The sequence below is a fragment of the Lissotriton helveticus genome, chromosome 3_1, assembly GCF_964261635.1.
Source record: "Lissotriton helveticus chromosome 3_1, aLisHel1.1, whole genome shotgun sequence".
In the NCBI taxonomy this organism is placed as follows: domain Eukaryota; kingdom Metazoa; phylum Chordata; class Amphibia; order Caudata; family Salamandridae; genus Lissotriton; species Lissotriton helveticus.
The window spans coordinates 213407924-213429454 of record NC_136061.1 but is presented as its reverse complement, the minus strand read 5'-3'; the positions used below and the strand labels follow the sequence as shown (position 1 = coordinate 213429454).

At 45.3% G+C, this 21531-nt stretch overlaps 1 protein-coding gene across 2 annotated transcripts in view; it reads right to left on the bottom strand.

Annotated features, from left to right (window-relative positions):
• AP2B1 (adaptor related protein complex 2 subunit beta 1) overlaps positions 1–21531 on the bottom strand; it is a 662041-nt gene that overhangs the window by 632336 nt on the left and 8174 nt on the right. For both annotated transcript variants that reach the window (XM_078679615.1, XM_078679616.1), the window contains exon 2: positions 5661–5720. In XM_078679615.1, the coding sequence (XP_078535741.1) occupies positions 5661–5697 (37 nt within the window). In that variant the 5' untranslated portion in view covers positions 5698–5720. The remainder of the gene's footprint in view (positions 1–5660; positions 5721–21531) is intronic.

Sequence of the window (21531 nt, the reverse complement as noted above, 5' to 3'; positions counted from 1 at the left end):
GACACTATTGTATCTTCTCAGGTGGGATATGACTCGAAGCCAGGGTAGGCTGCCCCCCTCCTTTTGTTTGTTTTGGCACTGTCTTGAATCCCTGATGCTCAGTGGGCTTTCTGCCCCTGGGGTGGGAGTGGTGGGTGTGGGGTGGAGAGGCAGGTTTGGATAGAATACAAGCCATGTCTTCCCAGATCTGTGACTGGGGGTGAATGTATTGCCATTGTGCAACATTCCATCCATCATCTTGTGTATTTTGCTGTTCACCCTATGTGGGAAGGGTATGCCCAGACGTGGGTCCCGTGCTCACTAAGCCACTGGAGTCAAGCTACCCTGGCTTACACAAATTGAAGACGGCTGATAGCCAGAAACCGGTCCTAGGATGCTTGATTCCGGTCCAGGAAAGACATGGCTTGGCAGTTCGGTCTGGACTGTTCCCATGAGGCACAGGGTCAAGACTGATTTGGCCACGTCTGAACTGGGGTGGCTTGGTGAGCAAAATAACGATGGATTAAACCCAGATCTGTGACTGGGGGTGAATGTATTGCCATTGTGCAACATTCCGTCTATCATCTTGTGCATTTTGCTATACATTTTGTAAATACAATAGGTACAGGGGTTGCAGTAGGCAACACAATTCTAAACACAATTTAGCATTGAGCTCAATGGGTTTTTCTATATTAATACAGCAGATTACTTTGTAGATAACTCTGGTAGTTCCAGGACTGGATCCTAGATTCAGTCCTGGGATCTAAGTTGAAAAAAGTTTAGTAAAAACGATTTAGTTATTGCAGTGATTTTTAAGGAATATAAAGCAATTTTAGAAGTTCAGACTTTTAAACTTTTCAATTAAAATCTGGCAATGTTATCCAATGGGAGAAAATTCAGGTTGCAGTTAAAGTACGATCTCGTTATTTTGTAATCCAGTAGTGGGCTCCTAGGTCCAGCACTGGGGTCTCAACTTAAAACAGGTAAGTAATTACATTTCAGTATTTGGTATAATTTTTAAAGAATATTTCAAGTTTTCAAAAGTAGACAAGAAATTTCACAGAAAAGCACACAATGGATTCCTATGGAGAAAATTCAAGTTACTAGTAAACCCGACTAGGATTACTTTTGCGGTTCAGTACTGGGCTACAAGATGCAGTACTGGCTTCTCTCCTGACCACAGGTGAGTACTTCGGAATTCGGTTGATTTTATGGGAATATTTTAGGTTTACAAAACTTCACACTTAGAAGATTTTTCGAGTCGATCCAGTCAAAGTTATCCAATGGCAGGTAAGTGAGTTATCGGTTTCCAGGTGAGTACTCGACTGGGGAAGTTAGGGTCCTGGGTATAGACTCAGGGGTCCCCCAGGGTCAGGTAGGTACAGTTCATTCACCCTCAGCGGCACAGGGGCAGCCGGGTGCGGAGGTAGTTAGGCCCAATGTTATCCAATGAGGGGCAGGGGGCCTCCGGTTGGTGGCTGCTGGCTAGCGGGCCACACAGCTGTGGGAGCTGGGCTCCTAGTCACTTGCTCAGGGCCAAGGGGGAAGTAGGATAGGACAAAGGTTGCACAGCCAGAGGCACTCGGGCGGCTGGGTGCAGGGTGCTTTTGAGCCGTCCGGCGCTAATTGTTATTCAATGGAAAAGTAAAAAGGTAACAAAGGCTGCAGACTCTGAGACGGTGATTCTTCAGGTGCGACCACCACTTCGAGAGTTGGGATCTTGGAGAAGAGGTAGGTACCCCAAAGGCAGACACAGAGGGCTGCAGGGAGCCAGGTGCAGGGGTGTCTTTTGGTGTCGGGAATCTTACCCTCGGGTGGTTGCAGTTGGTGGGGTCCCTGGTTCTGAGGCTGCAGGCGTCGTCTGGTTCGTCGAGGAGGGTCTTTGTGCACTGGACTTCGGGTCCCAGTCGCCGGAGGGACGTCTTCGTGGTCTTGGATCACTTGGGCACGGGTCGGGCTTGGCGGGTGCAGAGTGGGCAGGTCTTAAGGTTCTTGGCTGGCACCAGGGGGTGGTGGTTGAAGCAGAGCCTCTGCTTATGGGAGTCCTAGTCTTTAAGAGGGACAAGGCAGACAGGTCCTTCGGGTGTTTCAAGGTTGCTGTCCGCATGAGTCACTGGGATTAAGAAGAAGCAGGTTCCAGGATCGACAGGCCGGTAGGCCTGGGGCCAAGTCAGTGGGTGTCATCCTGTTAGCAGCTGCACAGCGGGTCTTCTTCTTGATCTTCTTTTCTTATCGGGATCTGAGGAAGGAAGGTTCAGGGTGCCCCTAAATACTAAATCTAGGGGCGTTACAGGTAGGGCAAGGGCAGGGACCAATAGGTCCCTGTCCTGGGTTGGTTACACCCCCTAGCCCGCTCCTCTCCTGTGGGAGGGGGGCAGGAGCCTAGCTGTGATTGGGCAGGGCTCCCCATCATCAAGATGGCTGGAGCCCGGGGTCGTGCTTCACCTCGCCTCTCCCACCTGAGGGGTGGGGTTGGCACAGGCTGGCACACCCCCCTTCCTGACTTAGGGTTTCCCGCCAGTCTTTCCGCCAGAATGGGGGTTGGAACTGGTGGGGGCTAGTTGCTGAGTACAGCAAATGGTCTGGAGAAGCTCACAGAGGCAGCATGCCTTTGAAGCTTCCCCCTGCCCATCCTGGGGGAGGAGACCTAGCACCTCGCCCAGGATGTGCATTGTTGCAGGCCCAGGAGAGCGGGGGGGCTCTCCACCCAGGGGTCCAGCAACATGTCTGCTGTGTGGCAGCCTCTGCAGCCACTCAGACCAGACGTGGATTGTAGGTTAGGTTTTCAGGGGGCATCTTTAAGATGCCCTCTGGTGCATTTTACATTAGATCCCACACTGTCATCAGTGCGGGTTTAATGTGCTGAGAAGTTTGTTACCAAACTTGTCAGTCTTCAGAGTAGTCATTATGGTGCTGTGGAGTTCGTAATGACAACCTCCCAGCACCATATACGCTTAATGGCGTCACTGCACTTACAGTGCCCAGGAATGGCTCTGGGTACTGTAGGGACACAGGGCTCATGCACCTGTGCCCACACCACTAGCATAGGACACCGAGCTAGAGGGGTGACTGAAGTATGCCAGGGCAGTGGGTTCTGTGGGCATGGCACACAGGGATGTGTGCCATGTCGACTCTCTGTTTAGTTCTGTACTTAGACACTCAGCCTGCAAAGGCAGTGTGTGGGTGTCAGGGTACAGGGCACCTAAGGGTGGCACAATAGGCGCTGCAGCCCTTAGGGGTCTTCTCTGGTCACCAGGCCATGGGTACCATTTACTAGGGGCTGATAGGTGGCCAGAGATGCCAATTGGGTTTTAGGGAAGGAACACAGGCCCTGGGTACCTGGTTGGCAGGAGCCCAGGACACACTCAGTCAAGGCACATCAGAAGTTCAGTAAAAAGTGGGGGCATACCAATGCAAGAAAGATGGCACTTTCTCACAATTTGGAATAAGGTTAGTCAGACACTGGTGCATCTGGGTAGAGGATAAAACTGCTGTGGGGAGCAGAGAACCACCACTCTACTAAGTCCACCAGGAGAGAATTCATAAGCTGGGTGTGGGGAGACAGGTGTACAAGATGATGGGTTGGAAACAGCCTCATTTTTGGCTCACAAAAGTACTAAGATGACTTCAATGATCTTCAGAGTACTTTGCTTGAGGTTTATTTATTTTATGCACTTTGTAAAAACTCACTTTCACTGTAAACGTCTCCCTTGGTACTGTGAAGTGGGCACAGTAAGACAGAGTAAAGGTATAGGAAGATGGTTCAAGACACAGTTCAAGAAGTAACGATTTACAGAGTAAGGCTCCTTGAATGTGGAAAGCACATTCCACCCCCCCCAACCCCCTCTACTTAAGAGCATTTTGTTTTGGGAATGCATTTCTTGAATACCACCCTCCCCCCAGCAATTTTGGCCCCACCTAGTGGAACATTACAAAGGCAATGCAACCTGATTTAAACAGGATTTGAACAGGATCCTTTTGTTGATTGGTGGCCAAGCCCTTCTGTGTGTGTTTTGGGGAGTGGGGCGGGGGTGGGGGGGGGGGAGGGGGAGTAGGGAGGAGTCCACAGCAGAGGAGTTATGGGAAAACAAGCATACGAGGGGGGTGTAATTGGAGCAGCTCTCTGCTGTAGGGTAGGGTGCTAAGAGGAGGCATTCCTCGAGGCGGGCTATGGTGGGGCAGGGTAAAGGAACTCAGCCCTCGCAGTTAAGCAGACGCATCCCTAGGGGGCTAGGAAAGTTAGTCCTCGTGGGCATAAGGGGAGGCAAACCTCAGGGGGACAGCGGGTATGGGAAAGCATCCCTCAGTGGTGGTAAGGGGTGGCAGCTCTCAGGGAAGGAGGTGAGGGGGGGTAAGAGGAGGCAGCCCTAAGGGGAAAGTGCACTAGGAAAGGATTAAATGGTGGAAGCTCGCAGAGTGGGCTAAGGGAACGAGCCCAGGAGGGGTGAAGGGGAGAGAGGCTACCTCAAGGTGGTTAAAGGGAGGTATTGCTCGGGTGGTGCAGGACAAGGTGCGAAAGCCCTTGGGAGAGTAAAGGAAGACTGGCTTCGTGAGAGGGGAGGAAGCCCTTTTAAGGCAGCTCAAGGTATGGAGGAGGAAGGCAGCACTTGGAGGGGGAAGGGGAGTTAAAGGGAGGTAGCGCTGTTTGTAGTCAGAGCAAACAGATGCATAATTGGAGGGTTAAATTATTAGGTACCAATGGTAGATTTGAGGTAAGCTTTGGGCATTGAGGGGGACAAGAATTGAGAGTTAAATTAAACACTGGGTGTGAAGTCAAACTACACTGAAATGTGATGAGTGTGTGTGGTAGATAGTGAGAAAGCGGTACGAGTTCTCTAATCTAGGGCACCTTGTTTCTAAGCCAGATTTCATAGCACAAGAGAGTTGCAATGTAGAATGTCATAAAACGAACAACTATATAAGGGCCTGATTATGATGGCTGTTCGTCCGATCGCCATCCTATCGGAGGTGGGACCACTCGACAGGATGTCTGTGGTCCAGCAATAGGCATTAGGATGCGACGGCCACACCTACATTATTTATTGGTGCGGCGGCTGCAGCACACACCGCAGTACAAAAAGGGGACACCACACAAATCCCTGCACTATGTGGCAGACACCATGCAGTGCCTGCCACACGGTGCAGGGATATTTAGGGGGGCACCTACCCTTAAAACCCACAGCTGATGGCCAGGGAGGAAGGGGAGCCCGCTACGAGCTCCCAATGTCCCTTCTGCCAGCCGTTTCATGGTGGGTAAACCTCTTGGCGGGGAGGGACATCATAATCCCTAATGAGGTGCCTGGCAGGCACCGCCACCATTGTAGGGATTGGATTCACCTCCAAGGGTCCGACAGGCTCTCCTTGAGGACATCAGATTGATAGTGGTCGGTCTCGCCGATCACCACCCATCCACCCGCGATCCTAATGTGTCAGGCGGAAAACATTATTACTATGGCGGTGGGGCGCCACCGACGGGCTCTTGGCGGCGGTCCCTCCATCATCGTATTCAGGCCCTAAGTGTGAGAAAACATGTAGGTAAACAGAATATTGTGGAGTACTTTCACTAGACTATTTTACATCACAGAATCGGACTACTTTTGTCTTGGAACCTTTTGTGGGCTTTACTAAAGATAACAAATAAAAGCACAAAGGTGCAGAGAATTATAGTATGTAGGACTTACCTTTTTTGTTGGTTGTGAAATATTTGGAGTCCGTCATGCTTCTGACTGTTCAAAAAACACCTGGAAAATCAAATTATGAGGACTGTTAGGAAAGACAGGTTGTGTTTGTAGGCCTAGTAGCTATACAAAAGACAACTCTATTCTAGGATCACACTAGGGGTGTAATACAACAGTTAACTGAATCAATATCCTTGGAAAAGTCAATTAAAAGCATCCATGTTAAAAGAGGAATTAAGGTAGAAATTATTTATGGGACATTATGTCTTTAGACTTGTGCAGTCTGTAAATACAATGACTTCTTTTGGCCACAATAATTCCTACAGCTTAGTCAATCTGACAGTTAAATGCCAAAATCGCATTTAATTCAGAAGAAGGGTGAACATTTATCATTAAAATGTACAGTTCAGTTGAAAGGTCTTTTTTTACCTATGCAGACTAGTTGCTTAGGGCATCGATCATATACATAGCTACCCAAAATAAGTTGTTGAACATTTTTAACAATTAGTTACAAAATTAAACACAGCTATGATCACGTAACTGAAGGAACCCTAATCAAAACAACTGGGTTACAATTGCCACATTTGCCCAATATGAAAAAAAAAATACAAATCAATAACGATTCTAAAATTGCCCTGATCCTGCAATTCATACATTCATCAGTTATCTTGCGATCTACTTCTTATTAGGTTGTTATACAAGGAGGATCAACTTTTCTTTGTTTATACGTATACCAAATCAGTGGCCAAATTTCTGACCTGCATCTGAGATTTCAACTAGACTTTCATGATACGAAACAAGCAATGACATTGCTAATAAAATGCCTGCCTTTTGACTTTGTCAATTCTTGTTTTGTCATGACTTTTGTAACAGTTAATAGTTGGGGAAATTGAAGACCAATTAAAATGTATCATCAGGAAAGTATAGCAACTGTGCACATCAGTCTTCGAAGGCATGTAATCTATGCTGGTCCAATCTAGGGGAAGAGACAAAGGATAAATGTTTAAAAGAAGGGGGACTAGGCTACCATCCTGCTATCAAGCAATCATTTTATGAAAGTATTTCGAATAATAATTGCCTAATTTCACCTTTACCTAGGAGTAGAGAAGCTGTAATTTGAAGAGTAAATAAATACATGTTTAAGTCTGGGACCTGCCAGCTCACCTGTCAAAAAGTACTATTGCTAATTATGTATATCATAATAGATGGGTAGCAGTGAATAACAGGGATGTTTTTCACTGGGGGTGGGGTCAGTGATATCAGATAGACAGAGAGATTGAAGCTCAAGTTGCCTGTGGTAGTAGTAGCAGTCGTCACAACAGACTGATTAAGCCCGATTACAAGTTTACAAACATTCAGATTCCATCTCTGACACCTACCTGAATATAGCTCAGGGATTTCTCTCATGAACTTTAAACCCTGTTTGTAAATTTAAGTATTTGAGGTTCTGCCTTCTTTGTATACCGATTGCCCAATCTGAAGAATCATGAATCAAGAATTAACACCCACTTAGTCTGTATTGCCTCTGTGGCTATAAGAATAAATCTTTACAACACAAAGTGAGTTTGTGTCCATTTTTACTACACGCGAGCAAAAAGCACTTGAAGCTTGGTTTTATAAAAGCAAACTGAGGAACAATTCATGAAGCAATAAGATACTGTTTTTCTGCTAATTATATGCAATTTATTGGGAAGCTTGTGAATTTTTTAGACAGTGCATATTGCTATCTTGGATAGTTTATGTCTTTAAATCAATGGTTGTAACTTCTTATTTTAGTATTCGTGCTGATTTCGTTGTTTTAAGATTGTAGCTGATATTTTATTACATCTATGCAATAAGGTTACTACTGCTAAACAATAACAAATATATAAAGTTGCCTGTGATGCCACTTAGAACCCTGAGGTAAAAAATATCCCCGTAATTCACTTTTACCCATTTGTATTTTAGGTTATTTATAGCCACCAAAATCATCTGCTACTGTTTCTCTATTTCAGTCGCAGAGTAATGGGGTAGCCATATATAACAGGATGTATGACGTTACAACACATGCTTTTACCACGCATGCTGTTACAACGCAGTTTTTACAACGCAAACCTTTACAAGAAGGGAGAGGTGTGGCGCCGCGGCCAGGGCGACTGACGCTGGAATCTGGGGATCAGGGTTCGATCCCCGGCTCCGGCGGCAGGTTAGCCCAGCACCATGTGACTCTGGGCAATAGCTCGCTTAATCTTCCCGACGGCCCCCAGCGCCTAGAGACCCTTACGGGTGATTGTGTGCTTAACAAATGTGGATTACAAAGCATAGCGCTTTGGGGTGCTGGATAGTGAATAGTTTAATTTACTATTCCAACTCCAGTCCCCGTGGACACTAGGGAAGGTGTTGGATAGTAAATTAAATCTATTCCCTATCCTAGAGGGCCCCCAGCGCAATGCATTGTAATGGTTTTCATTGTAAAACCTGCGTTGTAAAAGCACTGCGTTGTAAAAGTTTTGTTGTAAAGGATGTTTCCCTATATAACATGTCCTCTCGTGTCCAAAATGTAAAAACGAAATAAATACCTGGCCATCCAGGAACACGCATCCTCTACCGTTCCCTGCACCCTCTTCTCCTGAAGCTCTGCTCTGTTTCCAGCACTTCTCCAACAGTATCTAGGAGAGCCCAGCAACAACAGCCTAGAAGGCCTTTATGACAAAGCAACAGTGGGTAACAGCTTTTATTAACAACTGTTGCTACATCATACCAGTGACTATACTGGATTTGAAAAGAGTTACTCATGCTAATTCCTTAATTCAAACACTCCATCACACCCCATTTCATGGATCGTCTAAATTTGATAATTATTATCGCTAATGCATGGGCAATCACTGTTATTTAGAGCCATTATTCCCAAGGTTGTCTGGGATGTATCCAATCTTTTATTTACGAGAGCCATTAAAATCACAAACAAAATACAATGAAAAAATAAGTCTCCAGCATACATTTAAGAATTGAGTTCCCACTTACTAAATTATTGGATCGCCTGGATCGATAGGCTTTTGACCTGTGGAGCAGATCACAAAAAGTCAAGGTAAACCACTCCCTTTCCCAGCCTTCTCCAGTACTCATGGGTGTCCCCAAAGGGTCAGCCCTTTCTCCTATCCTCTTCAACCTTTTCTTGGAACCACTAGCTAATTCACTAAATTCCACAAACATGCTCTACAATATGTATGGGGACGATTCACAACTTTATCTAAACACCTCATCCCCGGATAACATCATCTCACTCAACACTACCCTAACGTCTACTCAGAATTTGTTAACTGAGAACCATCTCCTGCTCAACACCTCGAAGACTAAATTCCTTTTCATCTCTCCTCCGAACCACATTCTCAAGCCAAACCTTTGGCTGAATCACCTCACTGCTTTCAACTGAAATGAAATGAAGTGAAATTAGATTTATAAAGCGTATGGCTGCCCGGGAGAGTCCCAGAGCTATAGAACAAGGAACAACTGTATAGGGAAACCCTCACTTAGGAGTCCTGGGGAAACAGGAACGTCTTCAGGAGCTTTCGAAATCTAGGATAACTTGGTTCAGTATGGAGTCTGACAGGGAGGGCGTTCCACAAAGTAGCCGCATTAACTGAGAATCGACGTCCCCCTGTTCGAGCCTTCTTGACTCTCTGAATTTTGGCTAGATTACCGTGAGCAGAACGAAATGTCCTAGTAGCCTTGTAAGGGTAAATAAGACTTCCTAAGATAGGGGGCCCCTTCCCCTGTAGTGCCTTGTGAACGATGCAGTGGGACTTGAATTTGATTCTCTCCCATATAGGTAGCCAATGAAGGGCTCTGAGAGAGGGCTTGGCTGAAGATCTAGGGGACGTGCCAGTGAGCAGCCTAGCTGCCGAATTCTGAACACGTTGGAGGATATTGATGGTGGCTTCCGGGGCGGCTAAAAAAAGGGCAGTGCTAAAATCCAACCTGGACAGAATTAGACCTTGGACCAACAGCTAGAATGAGGTGATAATAAAGGGAGAATCTTCCTGGCAAATCGGAGTAAACCAAAGCAAATACCCGCCCTTTTTTTGCATGGGTCTTAAATGAGAGGTCTTGCTCAAGCCAGACCCCCAGGCTCTTTAGCTCATTTTTAGGGTAGGGAAAGTCCCCCAAGCAGGCTGGCCAAGTAGTACTGGGTAAAGATGTTAAATGATGCCCAAGGAGCATCAGCTCTGTCTTTGCTCCGTTCAATTTGAGACGCGATCTTCTCATCCATGAATATATTTCTGTTAGGCATGAATAGAGGCTGTGCTTCTCCTGGGATAGTGAGACGACTAGTTGGGTGTCGTCTGCGTAGGTGACCACCCTAATCCCAAACGGAGTAACCACCTCCTCTAGTGGGGTCATGTACACATTGAACAAGGTAGGGCTCAATGAAGAGCCCTGCGGCACCCCACAATAGAGGGGGGTTGGTTCGGAGCGTACATTGCCTTCCCAAACCTGGAAGGTTCGGTTGCTCAGGAAGGATGTCAACCATAGCAATGCTGGTCCCGCTACTCCAAGGTTGGTCAAGCGTTGGATTAAGATCTTATGGTCTACCGTGTCAAAGGCTGCACTCAGATCCAGGAGATTTTTTGAAATTCCTCCTTAGACATCGGGGGAAAAAGAATCAAAAAGAGGGGGGGGGGGCTGAGAATGTTCAAACACACCGGATCAGATGGTAAATCACTATGCGGTAAAGTGATTAAAATATTTTGAATTTTATTATTAAAAAACGCCGCTAATTGGTTACATTTCTCCCCTGCCTCATCCTTCATAACTGGGGGATTGGGTATTTTCAAAAGATCTTTCATTATCCGGTAGGTTTCTCTGGATGAATTAGAGGAGGTTCTAATTTTCTCCTCGTAAAAGGAAGCTTGGGCAATTTTAAGAGAGGACTTATAATTCCTTATTGCCGCTCGATAATCTGCTTTAGAGTGAGTGGCCCAGTCTTTTCTTCATATGCGTTCCAGTTTCTTACAGGTTTTCCTTAGGTCTCTGAGTTCCGGAGTGTACCAGGGGTTTTTAAATACCCTGCTCTTCGTTCCTATTTCTTTCCTGGGAAGATCATCATCAAGGGAGCTAGTCAGCCAATTAGACAAATTTGTGTCCGCCTCTAATGGATTTGGATCGGAGGGGGGAGCTGTCTGCTCAAGTCTGAGTGTCCAGCTCTCTATTGAGAGTTTGGGCCATGCTCTCCCTAGTGAGCGTGATACCGGGGAGGGGGGAGACTCTATACTGGTTTGCCAAGTGACCGGGACCAGGAAGTGGTCAGACCAGGGTAGCGGTAGGTGGGGTCTAGATTCTAAATGTGGGATGTTAGAAAAAATAGGATCTAGAAGGTGCCCCTTAGTATGGGTAGCATCTTTGTTCTTTAGGGTCAGCTCAAACGAATTTAAGTCAAGCCTAATGTCCATTGCCGCCTTATCATCAGGATCTTCGAAATGAAAATTTAAATCCCTTAGTAAGAAAAAATTAGTTGCTACCGAAGCGAGGGGAATGACGGTCTCTATTAGAGATCCCGGAAACGCCCCTGGGCTGCCCGGAGGGCGATACACTAGTATGCCCGAAACCGATTTGTTCGGGGTAATTTGTAGGCTGAACTTTATGCTTTCACACTCAGAAATACCCCCTCTGATATCCTACAAACGAACCGGTCTCTATATATAATGGCCAGCCCACCACCCTTCCCATGGGATCTATGTTGTCCCTGAAAAAGGAAGCCTTGGGGGAGTGCCCTTACAACATCCGGCTCTGAGTTTGGGAGCAGCCATGTCTCAGTTAAAAACAGAATATCCAGTTTAGAATCCTGGATCAATAGGTTAATTTCCAGGGAATGTTTTGGCAGCGACCTACAATTTAGTAGGGCCATGCTAAGATGAGGCGTAGACTGTGTGGCAAGATTTTGCTCGGTTGTCAAGAGGGGACTACAGATCGCCTGTAAACCGTCAGGCCACGACACCACATTACCGAGAGGGTTTATCTTAGGTCTCAGGAATCACCCTGGACAAGCACCCTGGACAAGCACCTGAATATATAAAATCACATCAGCAATGTGTATAAGGGAGCTAATCACTTGATGAGGACACTTATCAAGCCAATCCTTCCACAATCTGATTTCAAGCAGGTGGTCCAAGCGCTTGTCTTGCTGAGGCTAGACTACGGCAGCGCTACGCTCTGTGGCCTTCCCAAATATACCCTGGCTCCACTAAGGCCATCACTGCTGCGGCTAGACTGGTTACAGGTACCAAACGAAATGAGCACATATTCCCAGTCCTACAATCCCTTAAATAGTTGCCCTACGAAGCTCGAATTCAGTTAAAGATTGCTGTTCTGACGCACAAAACCCTGCATTTAAAAACTCCCAGGTACCCAACGCAAAAGCTTGAATTATCCTGGGGTGGTAGAGCCTCAAGAAGCGCCAACACTTTCCTCTTGAAACCACTAACCTGCTGCCCCAAAGATATGGAACTCTCTTCCTCCGGAAGTACGCAGAATATCCTCAACGACTGCTTTAAAACTGGAAGCTAAAAGATTCCCGTTGAATACATGCTTACCTTAATTGAGCGAGGTTCACCTGCTTGAAGTCATTGATCCTACAACCATTGTACCATCATTTGATGCTGTTCTTCTTTACCGCATAGTGTGCTCCCCTTCGTAGCCCGCTATAAACCTGTTTATTGTATTACTCTCCTTGACTCATTGTCTTGTAATTATGCGATTATTCCAGGTTTTTTTTTAATTCTTATTTGATTTTGTTATTGCATGTATGTCCTTCCTCCCATCCTTTTGTAAAGCGCTCTGATAACCTTCGGGATCTTGTTCTCCCTGTATAAAACTTTATAAACTAAAATAAATAAAAATATATTATTATTGTTGATCGATTTATCCAAAAGGTTGGCTGATCAATGTAAAATTTTTGAACCAGGTATTTTCTTCTAGGAGAATACCTACACTGCATATCACATATTGATCTGGGGTAGGGTTATCCTCCCTTTCTTAGGCCCAAAAGCGCTGTGGATCCTTTGTGGGCCATTGTGTGCGAAACATTTCGGCCTGACCACACTCACAGATTCTGGCTACTGGGGCACATCCTGCCCCTGTAGTAGCCCCAACCAAATTATGTTTTTTTAATCCTACCATGGAAACCATCACAATAAAGTCTAGTTCAGTATCTCTTAGACAGTTTTAGTCTCCCTTCACTATACACATTGACTCCACCCCACACATTTAAAACGCCCTCACACAGGCACTTCTCTTCAGAAGACAAAAATAAAAAGATCTCAGCTAAATCAACTTTTCGTAGGGCCCTTAGGGCAGTGCAGCATTGGCCCTACGAGGAGCACGCCCAATAATGAAGCAGGACATCCTCATAATGTGTGAGGCCACCAAGAAATAATCCTCAGGATTCCCCCTTCTTCGCTTTCTGATAATAACAGTACCTCCACTGCCTGTAGCCAGTGCAAGTCAGGGATTGCACTCGTAGACAAATTCACATTTGTTTCAATAAAGAAATTTTTGGGGAGAAGTACCACTGGAAGAATGTTACAGTTGTCCCGAAGGCTCATAACGAGTGAGCTGATCATGGATTACCTGTAGAGAAAAAGGAGCACTGGAGAACTTTAAATGCCATTAGGTGGATGGAAAATAGTTAAAGTGCTAATTAAAGTAATACCAGACTACCTGAGCAGTGCAGTAGTAACCCTAGATACGTGGCAGTCAGATACAGAGCTGTGACATCTACAGGGCAAGAGAATACTGCTAGAGGAAGTCTAACCCACAGTTTTATACTAAGAGAGTATTAGGGAGGAGATGATCATCCAGTATTTGATGGCTCCAACAGTCAGCTTTTAGACGGAGAGGTATGAAGACAGGGTAGGAGATGTATGGCTCATCAGTGTATAGATGGTGTAAGAACCCGGAGATAATAGCACCTCGGGAGATGGTGATGAGGAGAGGTCCAAGCATTTGCAGATTTGTGGGAAATGCACACGGGCAATTGTGTGTGGAGGAAGCCAGCAATACCAGGAAACCCAGAAAAGGCAGTTCACAAGATTTGAAGACAAAACCAATCTAGTGCCTTGCTGAGGTAAAAGCAAGGCTGTGTGGTCGAATGTGCTTAAAAGTCAATAGAATGAGAATGAAGAAAAGAAGACTGCGGTGTTCTGAAAAAACAAGATTGTAGATGTGACCATGAGAATTTCTGTAAGAGATGTTGACTAAAGCCAGTTTACAGCTGATTAAGCAAATTGGATGTGGTCATTAATAGGCAAATGACAGCCATGACTATCCAAAGAGGAATCCAAACCACTTTGTTGATTTTCTGGCATTATGAATTGTACAGTACTAATGAGGATTTAACAGCCTTTTGAACTGCGTTTTACTGAATTCCTTGTGCAAGAGGGAAGCCTTGAGAAAGATCCAGTGGGCAAATGAGCCTGTGAGAGAACTGCATTCCATAAGGCAACAACCCATATAAATGAATATTCACTGATATATAGTTTGAGGCAGAAAAAAAGCTGAATATAGCTAACTTGGAGAACTTTTATCACAAACAATAACACAACTACGTGACATCCCAAACTGGAACCTGTATCAAAGGCTCTTACACACCAGAATGATTCGATTATCTAAAGGTGTATGATAAATGTGATTATATTTGGATCAGTGCTTCTGTCTCATTACTAGAGGCACCTATATACTTCAGAAAATGAAATATAAAATTCAAAGAATGTGTCAGAATGAATTTTCATTGTGGGAGAGAAGAGTGAGGGAATGATGCTTGACATCTAGATGAGAGGATGGCTGCAGGGGTACAAGTTCATGGTTAGCGTAAATGTGTTTGTGTACCTGTGGGAGTAGACTACAATAATCTGAAGCCTAATCAAGGTAATTACTATGGGGGTAGCATGTTCATAAGTGTGACCATCGGCCAGGAGATGAATAAAAGTGAACAGGTCAGTGGCCCATTGATTAGAATCTTTTCACGAAACCTGTTGTTCTGGATGAGTGGATTAAGGTTTTCAGTAAGTATGAAATAATGCAGCAGCATATTTCGTGCTGTTCCATGTTTGAGACTGGATTGACAAAGAGGGGGAAGGGTCCGAGTCAGATGATGAACATGGGGTGGTGTATTCAGTGTCAATGGGACACTGAGGAGTGATCAGGCTGCTGGGAGGTGGTCAGATAGGGCATGCATTTAGCATTAGAAGAGGCATGTAATGGTCAACTGGAATGTTTTGGAAAGTTAGATGTTTTGAACTGGAAGCAGCCTAGTAAACACCTAATCCTGCAGCTGCAATTGCATAAAAAGACGAGCAAAAGAAGTGTGTGGTAAATGATGGCGACAGGGTTCCAAAGACAATTATTTTTTGGGAAGATCTACTTGTCAGCATACAAGAGAGGCAAAGCAGTCACATGTAGACTGCAAAGACTGCCCAGGGCACAATTATCAATAATGCCAATGGAGCACTAAGCATTACCCATCATTCAGAGCCCACTTCACAAGGGGCCTGCTCGAACTCGGAGGGAACAAATATGCAATATTCTGAGTCAAAACAGAAGTACTCGTAAATGTACCCAAGGTACACAGACTATTATAGCCTCAGCAGGACACGATTCAGAAAGCTGATAAAAGGGAGGAACAGGCCTACCAAACAGATGTTGTAGCCAACGGCCTCCCTCCCTGTTATAAGTCAGTGCAGATGAAGTTAGATGACACAGTCCCCAACCCAAACTTTGAATTATAGACATCAAGCGTTATATCTAAGCAGCCCATTCAAAACAAAGCATACCAGTTCCTTGAGCTAAGGAAACCCCACAAACGATTGGGGTCGAAACGCACCGACATTTCTCTGCCCTGACTGTAATCGCTTAAACATTGTACGGATACATTTTAGAACAGAATTTACTGTTCATTGGTCCTTAAAGTTCAGGAAGTGCATTCTAAAATTATATTTATATGGCACTCGTTAAGGCTGCATTCTATGAATGGTGATGGGAATCAAAAATATGTAACGCATGTTAATTATAATTGCTTGTGATGGCTCAAAAATTTATTTTCTATATTTTCAGGTGTATGATTGTGTTCTGTAAAATAGTATACTGCATATCAAAAGATTTGTTGAGATTAGTGATGTAATTCTCTTAACAAAAAGAAGATTTGATAATCAATTGATGAGTTTCCTTGATCATTTTGCTTGGGAAAAGTATTAATGTTTAGTCACGTGCAGCATTTCTCTTTTTAGTGTTTTTATATTTAGTGATTGAACCGCCCTTGTAATAAGGACCCATACCCTCCCCTCTGGGGTCTACTCATTTTTCAGTAGCCATTCCCTGCACATTCCTCAGGTTGAAGGGAACACGCTGCAGAACTAATAACTCTTGGTACCATTCTCATGTTACACCAGTTGCACAAGGTACAAAGTTAAGTGGTCCACATGGCACTGACCACACCAGGCACAGGTCTCAAAGTGCAGAAGGCGGCACATAAGCAATAGATTCTGAAAGCATGTCACATGGTGCACATAGTGTATGTATGCCACTGGATAACAATGTTTGTTGTGTATACCAGAAATTATTATTTGTTTGCTGCACAAGATTGTTTGAGCAGCAGGGATAGTGAGGGCAAAGGGTAAGTGGTGTCCCACCTGCAAAACACGTGTTGCACACATGCAGCTTCAGTAGGTCTGCTGTTGGCAGACAGGAAGAGCAAGGCTACAAAAAGAGGGGATTATTGGTCTTCCAGCTCAAATATAGGAAATGAAATGACAACCTGTTTGGGCTACCTCATCGGGATAATGGTGACTGTTGGATGGGTTACTATATCAATTCCAAAGGCTAAATTTATGTTGGGGTAATATACAAACGATACTGTGTGGAAAATGGCTTTCTGCAAATATTTAGCATTTGCACATCACCAAGTAAAGTGTTCTGATTTGTTTTGATCCTATTAAAATCCTTTTGCTTCCATCACACTACTGAATTTTTAAAAAATTGCTTTCCTAACTGTTGATATACTTTGAAATATTTGTACAGTTCCTTTCAAAGCTATTTAGATTATGTGTTAGAGAAAGAAACGGACATCCTACAGCCTTTCGTTTCACTCTCCGTTTATCCCAGCACCGTTGTAAGACAGTTCATTTTACAAAATCTTCCAAGTACGTAGTCACAAAAAAAATGTTTAACACCAATCTCCATGATAAAATTAGCAGCAATTTGTAAGACGACATAAACTACCATTTGACCTCTGACTTTGAACACAGTAAATGTGACAATATAAATATATGTTTATTGCTCATTCACTTTTTGAGTAAACAGAACACCTGTCCTTTGGCAACTTGAGCTTTCACTAGAAGGGGCCAAGTATTCCCTATGTGGAGTAGTGTGGCTCACTGGTTAGAGGCGGCAGGCCTGAGAGCAGAAGTCAGCCTGGGACCAGGGTTCAATTCCCGACGCGGCAGGGTCGTGGACCTTGGTCAGCGGACTCGATAATTCTCGCTTCGGTGCTTACTCTGATCAGGGGTTCCACTCGGCAACTCTGGGCATTAGCTTGCCTAATCTCCACAACGGCCCCACCAATTCCGGGGATGCCTGGCTCCACCTTGGGGACTCCCAGCAAGGGACCATCCCACAGGGAAAGCCAGGACGGGTTCCCCAGAGTTATACAGCGCCGGGACGCCCAGTTGCTGGGGCAGCTGTGCGCTTTACAAGTATACTACATTTTTTTGTATACTACATACATTATAGTTTTTCCTGATAAAAACTTATTCAACATAGGAAGTGGGTGTGCTAAATAAAAGGCCGCATCAGGGCTGTAGAAATGTATATATTTTCTGTTTAACCACGGGAAAGGATTCTCCCAAAAAGCCAACTTGTTTTGTAAAAAAGAAAAACACACACACACTTTTTAGGTCTCGGCTAGCGTAGGCTGCGCACATGTGCAGTCTCGCTGGCGAGATTTAATGACTGAGTAGCGAGGTTAAACCCCACCCCTCTTCTCCATTGGCTGGCCTCCTAAAGGGCAGCCAGCCATTGGAGAAGCGGTCTCAGTGACGTCATTCTTTCCATTTAAGCCCCGTCCTTTTCGGATTGGGGGACGTGTTTTTTAGTTTTGTTCTACCTAGTGACGTTCGCAGTGAAAAACACACCCCCCAGTCTGAAAAGGACGGGGCTTAGATAGAAAGAAGAACCATTTGTCTGTAAGCCCCGTCCTTTTCAGACTGGGGGGCGTGTTTTTGATTGTTGTTTACATCCTAGAAAACACGCCCCCAATCTGAAAAGGACAGGGCTTAGAGACAAATGGCAAGCACTCGAGCACTTGTTGAGAAGCCCGTCGACCGAGAGCCAACCAAAACGGGCTTATTAACATGTTGTGTACCCAAAAAACACGTCCAAACACTAAGATAATGTGTTTAAATGCTTCATAGCTGCATTTCCGTTTACGCGTTTTGCTCATGTGTTATTTGTCCAAAGGTTCATTGAAACGCCCATGAACGATGGCTACGTCCACCACATTCGTCAATCGAAATGAGGTAGCCGCCATTAATAAACGGCATTAGTCTTATTCCGGAGCCTTCAAAGCCTAAATGTCCCAAAAAAGCAGGAACTGTCATCAAAATATTGATCTCAAGCCCGGTGTACATCTCATTGCCACCGCAGTCGCGCATGCCTTCTACAGGCGAGCAAGGCATCACGTTCCGCTGGCAGTGCGCAGAATGACGCTAGCCTTACCTGGGGCTGGATTCGCGGGGACTCGGGAACAGGCTCCACTCTGCGTACTGCTGTCTCGCCTCCGTCTCTCCCTCCCCACCGCCGCCGCCATTATGTATTCCAGACCCGGCCCTGCCAAGTGCGCATGCGCAGCCCTGAGCAACGTTCTGTCAGGCGATGTACGCCATATTGGGAGTGGCGCATTCGAAGAGGTGTTTTCGGATGCGGACCTTCTGGTCCATATCATTCCTAGTTTCAAACACAACTGTTCTGAGATATCCCGTTAACTACTCTGAGATGCCCCGAGGATGAATCGGTAAAAGTGGCTTACAAAATAAGGCTCGTATTTACCGATAATCGAAGGGAAGTTGATCTAGCAAATTCTGAAAACCGTCAGCACTAACAAATTGGATTGGGTAGAGGACCTTTCATGCTCAACCGTGTAAAGTTAAGTCTACTTGTTTTTGTTAATTATCATATATGAGAGCGCCTTAAAATTAGATTATTTCACAGTGTGTGCTGTATAGAACTTCTTTAGTTTAATTTAATGAGCTATCATGTTGTTCCATGTATAATAATAAAACTAGTCCACCTTGCATGGACACAACTTACCTCTTGGGTAGCATGTGGTTGTCATGGCGGGGAAGGTATGAATGTTTTAAAATTTATTTCTGAGGACAGTCACTTTTAATAAACATATGTCAATGCAGTAATATAATCTGATGCACTAAGATGAAACACATCTGCATGTTAATGAAGTAAACTTTATTTTATTTTAAAGAGTATCATATTTACATGATTGCTGTATAACGTTTTTAAAAATGAAAGTGTTTCTAAAGAAAAGTGGTGCAGGACACCTTTGCTTTTTCTTTTCCTTTAGTTAATGTGTAAATAAATACTTACATACTGGCCCATGTAACCGATTTCTGAATGTCAGTACCAAGTTACGTAAACTGCCGCCTGGGGCCACATGTAAAAGTCAGGAGGGCAGCAAGCAGCCTCCGGTCCCACTGTGTTGTTGCTTGCAAGTCCCTCCGTGGTGTTGCCATGGCCCATCCCACCTTCTAGCATGGTTTCTTCAATTCCTCTCACATTTTTGCAACACCCCACGCTCTTGTCCCAGCAGAAAAAAACTTTGGCAAAGCCAGTAGGCCTCATCGACATAAGAGCTATTGGCTTTGTCAATGTGATTGTTTTAGCCATGTTGTACAGTGTGGCTCTGTGTGTGTGTGGCTCTGTGTGTGTTTGTGTGGCTCTGTGTGTGTGTCTGTGGCTCTGTGTGTGTGTCTGTGGCTCTGTGTGTGTGTCTGTGGCTCTGCGTGGCTCTGCGTGTGTGGCTGTGTGTGGCTCTGTGTGTGTGTGTGGCTCTGTGTGTGTGTGGCTCTGTGTGTGTGTGTGGCTCTGTGTGTGTGTGTGGCTCTGTGTGTGTGTGTGGCTCTGTGTGTGTGTGTGGCTCTGTGTGTGTGTGGCTCTGTGTGTGTGTGTGGCTCTGTGTGTGTGTGTGGCTCTGTGTGTGTGTGTGGCTCTGTGTGTGTGTGGCTCTGTGTGTGTGTGGCTCTGTGTGTGTGTGGCTCTGTGTGTGTGTGTGGCTATGTGTGTGTGTGGCTATGTGTGTGTGTGGCTATGTGTGTGTGTGGCTATGTGTGTGTGTGGCTATGTGTGTGTGTGGCTATGTGTGTGTGTGGCTTTGTGTGTGTGTGTGTGGCTCTGTGTGTGTGGCTCTGTGTGTGTGGCTCTGTGTGTGTGTAGCTCTGTGTGTGTGTGTGGCTCTGTATGTGGCTCTGTGTCTGTGTGGCTCTGTGTCTGTGTGGCTCTGTGTCTGTGTGGCTCTGTGTCTGTGTGGCTCTGTGTCTGTGTGGCTCTGTGTCTGTGTGGCTCTGTGTCTGTGTGGCTCTGTGTCTGTGTGGCTATGTGTGTGTGTGGCTCTGTGTGTGTGTGGCTCTGTGTGTGTGTGTGTATGTAGCTGTGTGTGTAGCTCTGTGTGTGTAGCTCTGTATGTGTGTGTGGCTCTGTATGTGGCTCTGTGTGGGTGTGGCTCTGTGTGGGTGTGGCTCTGCATGGGTGTGGCTCTGCATGGGTGTGGCTCTGCATGGGTGTGGCTCTGCATGGGTGTGGCTCTGCGTGGGTGTGGCTCTGTGTGTGTTTGTGTGGCTCTGTGTGTGTTTGTGTGGCTCTGTGTGTGTTTGTGTGGCTCTGTGTGTGTTTGTGTGGCTCTGTGTGTGTTTGTGTGGCTCTGTGTGTGTGTGTGGCTCTGTGTGTGTGTGTGGCTCTGTGTGTGTGTGTGTGGCTCTGTGTGTGTGTGTGGCTCTGTGTGTGTGTGTGTTGCTCTGTGTGTGTTGCTGTGTGTGTGGCTCTGTGTGTGGGTGTGGCTGTGTGTGTGGGTGTGGCTGTGTGTGTGGGTGTGTGTGTGTGTGTGTGTGGGTGCAAATGCAATAGGTCTCGTATTTGCGAGAGATTAAGCTATTGGCATTGTAAATGACAATGCCATTTCTTTATCTGTTTTCAAAACCAACACATAAATAAAAATGTTGTCATTTACAATGCCAATAGCTCATCTTTTGCAAAGGCGAGACCGTTGCATTGTAAATGCTTGTTTAGTATGATGCACTGAAGTGACCTCACATTAGGGCTCTGATGATAAATAGCCTCTCATTTTTATGAGGGTTATCAGGGCTCGCTTTCTAGTACGGCTCCGATTTTGCCACCTTTTAGCAAATTTACATACTGGGAGGGGGAAGCTGTAGTTTTAGGGTTGGAACACTCGGTGAGTCAGTGCACCGCTGCAACATTCTTAAGGGTATTACATCTCTACATCTTTGGAAATGGTTACAAATGTACTCCTGACAAGGGCAGGAATACTTCTTCCAGGGTGGAATCAAAAGAGGATGTAGAAGTCAATTTGCAATCTCTAAGCAGATTTTCGCATGAGCAAACATCAGGAGTGTGGAATCTTTTTTTAATAATCCACTTGTCCAAGGAAAAAATGCTACAGAAAACTTCATGTCTTCTGAAGAAATTCACTAGTCCCACCTGCTCTGTAGATCAAAGATATTGGTCAGGACACAAATATTAAAAGATTTGTATTTACTCTTAATGAAACTGACCAAAATGTGCATTAATGCAAATGTGAAATGTCATTTTAAACTGGAAA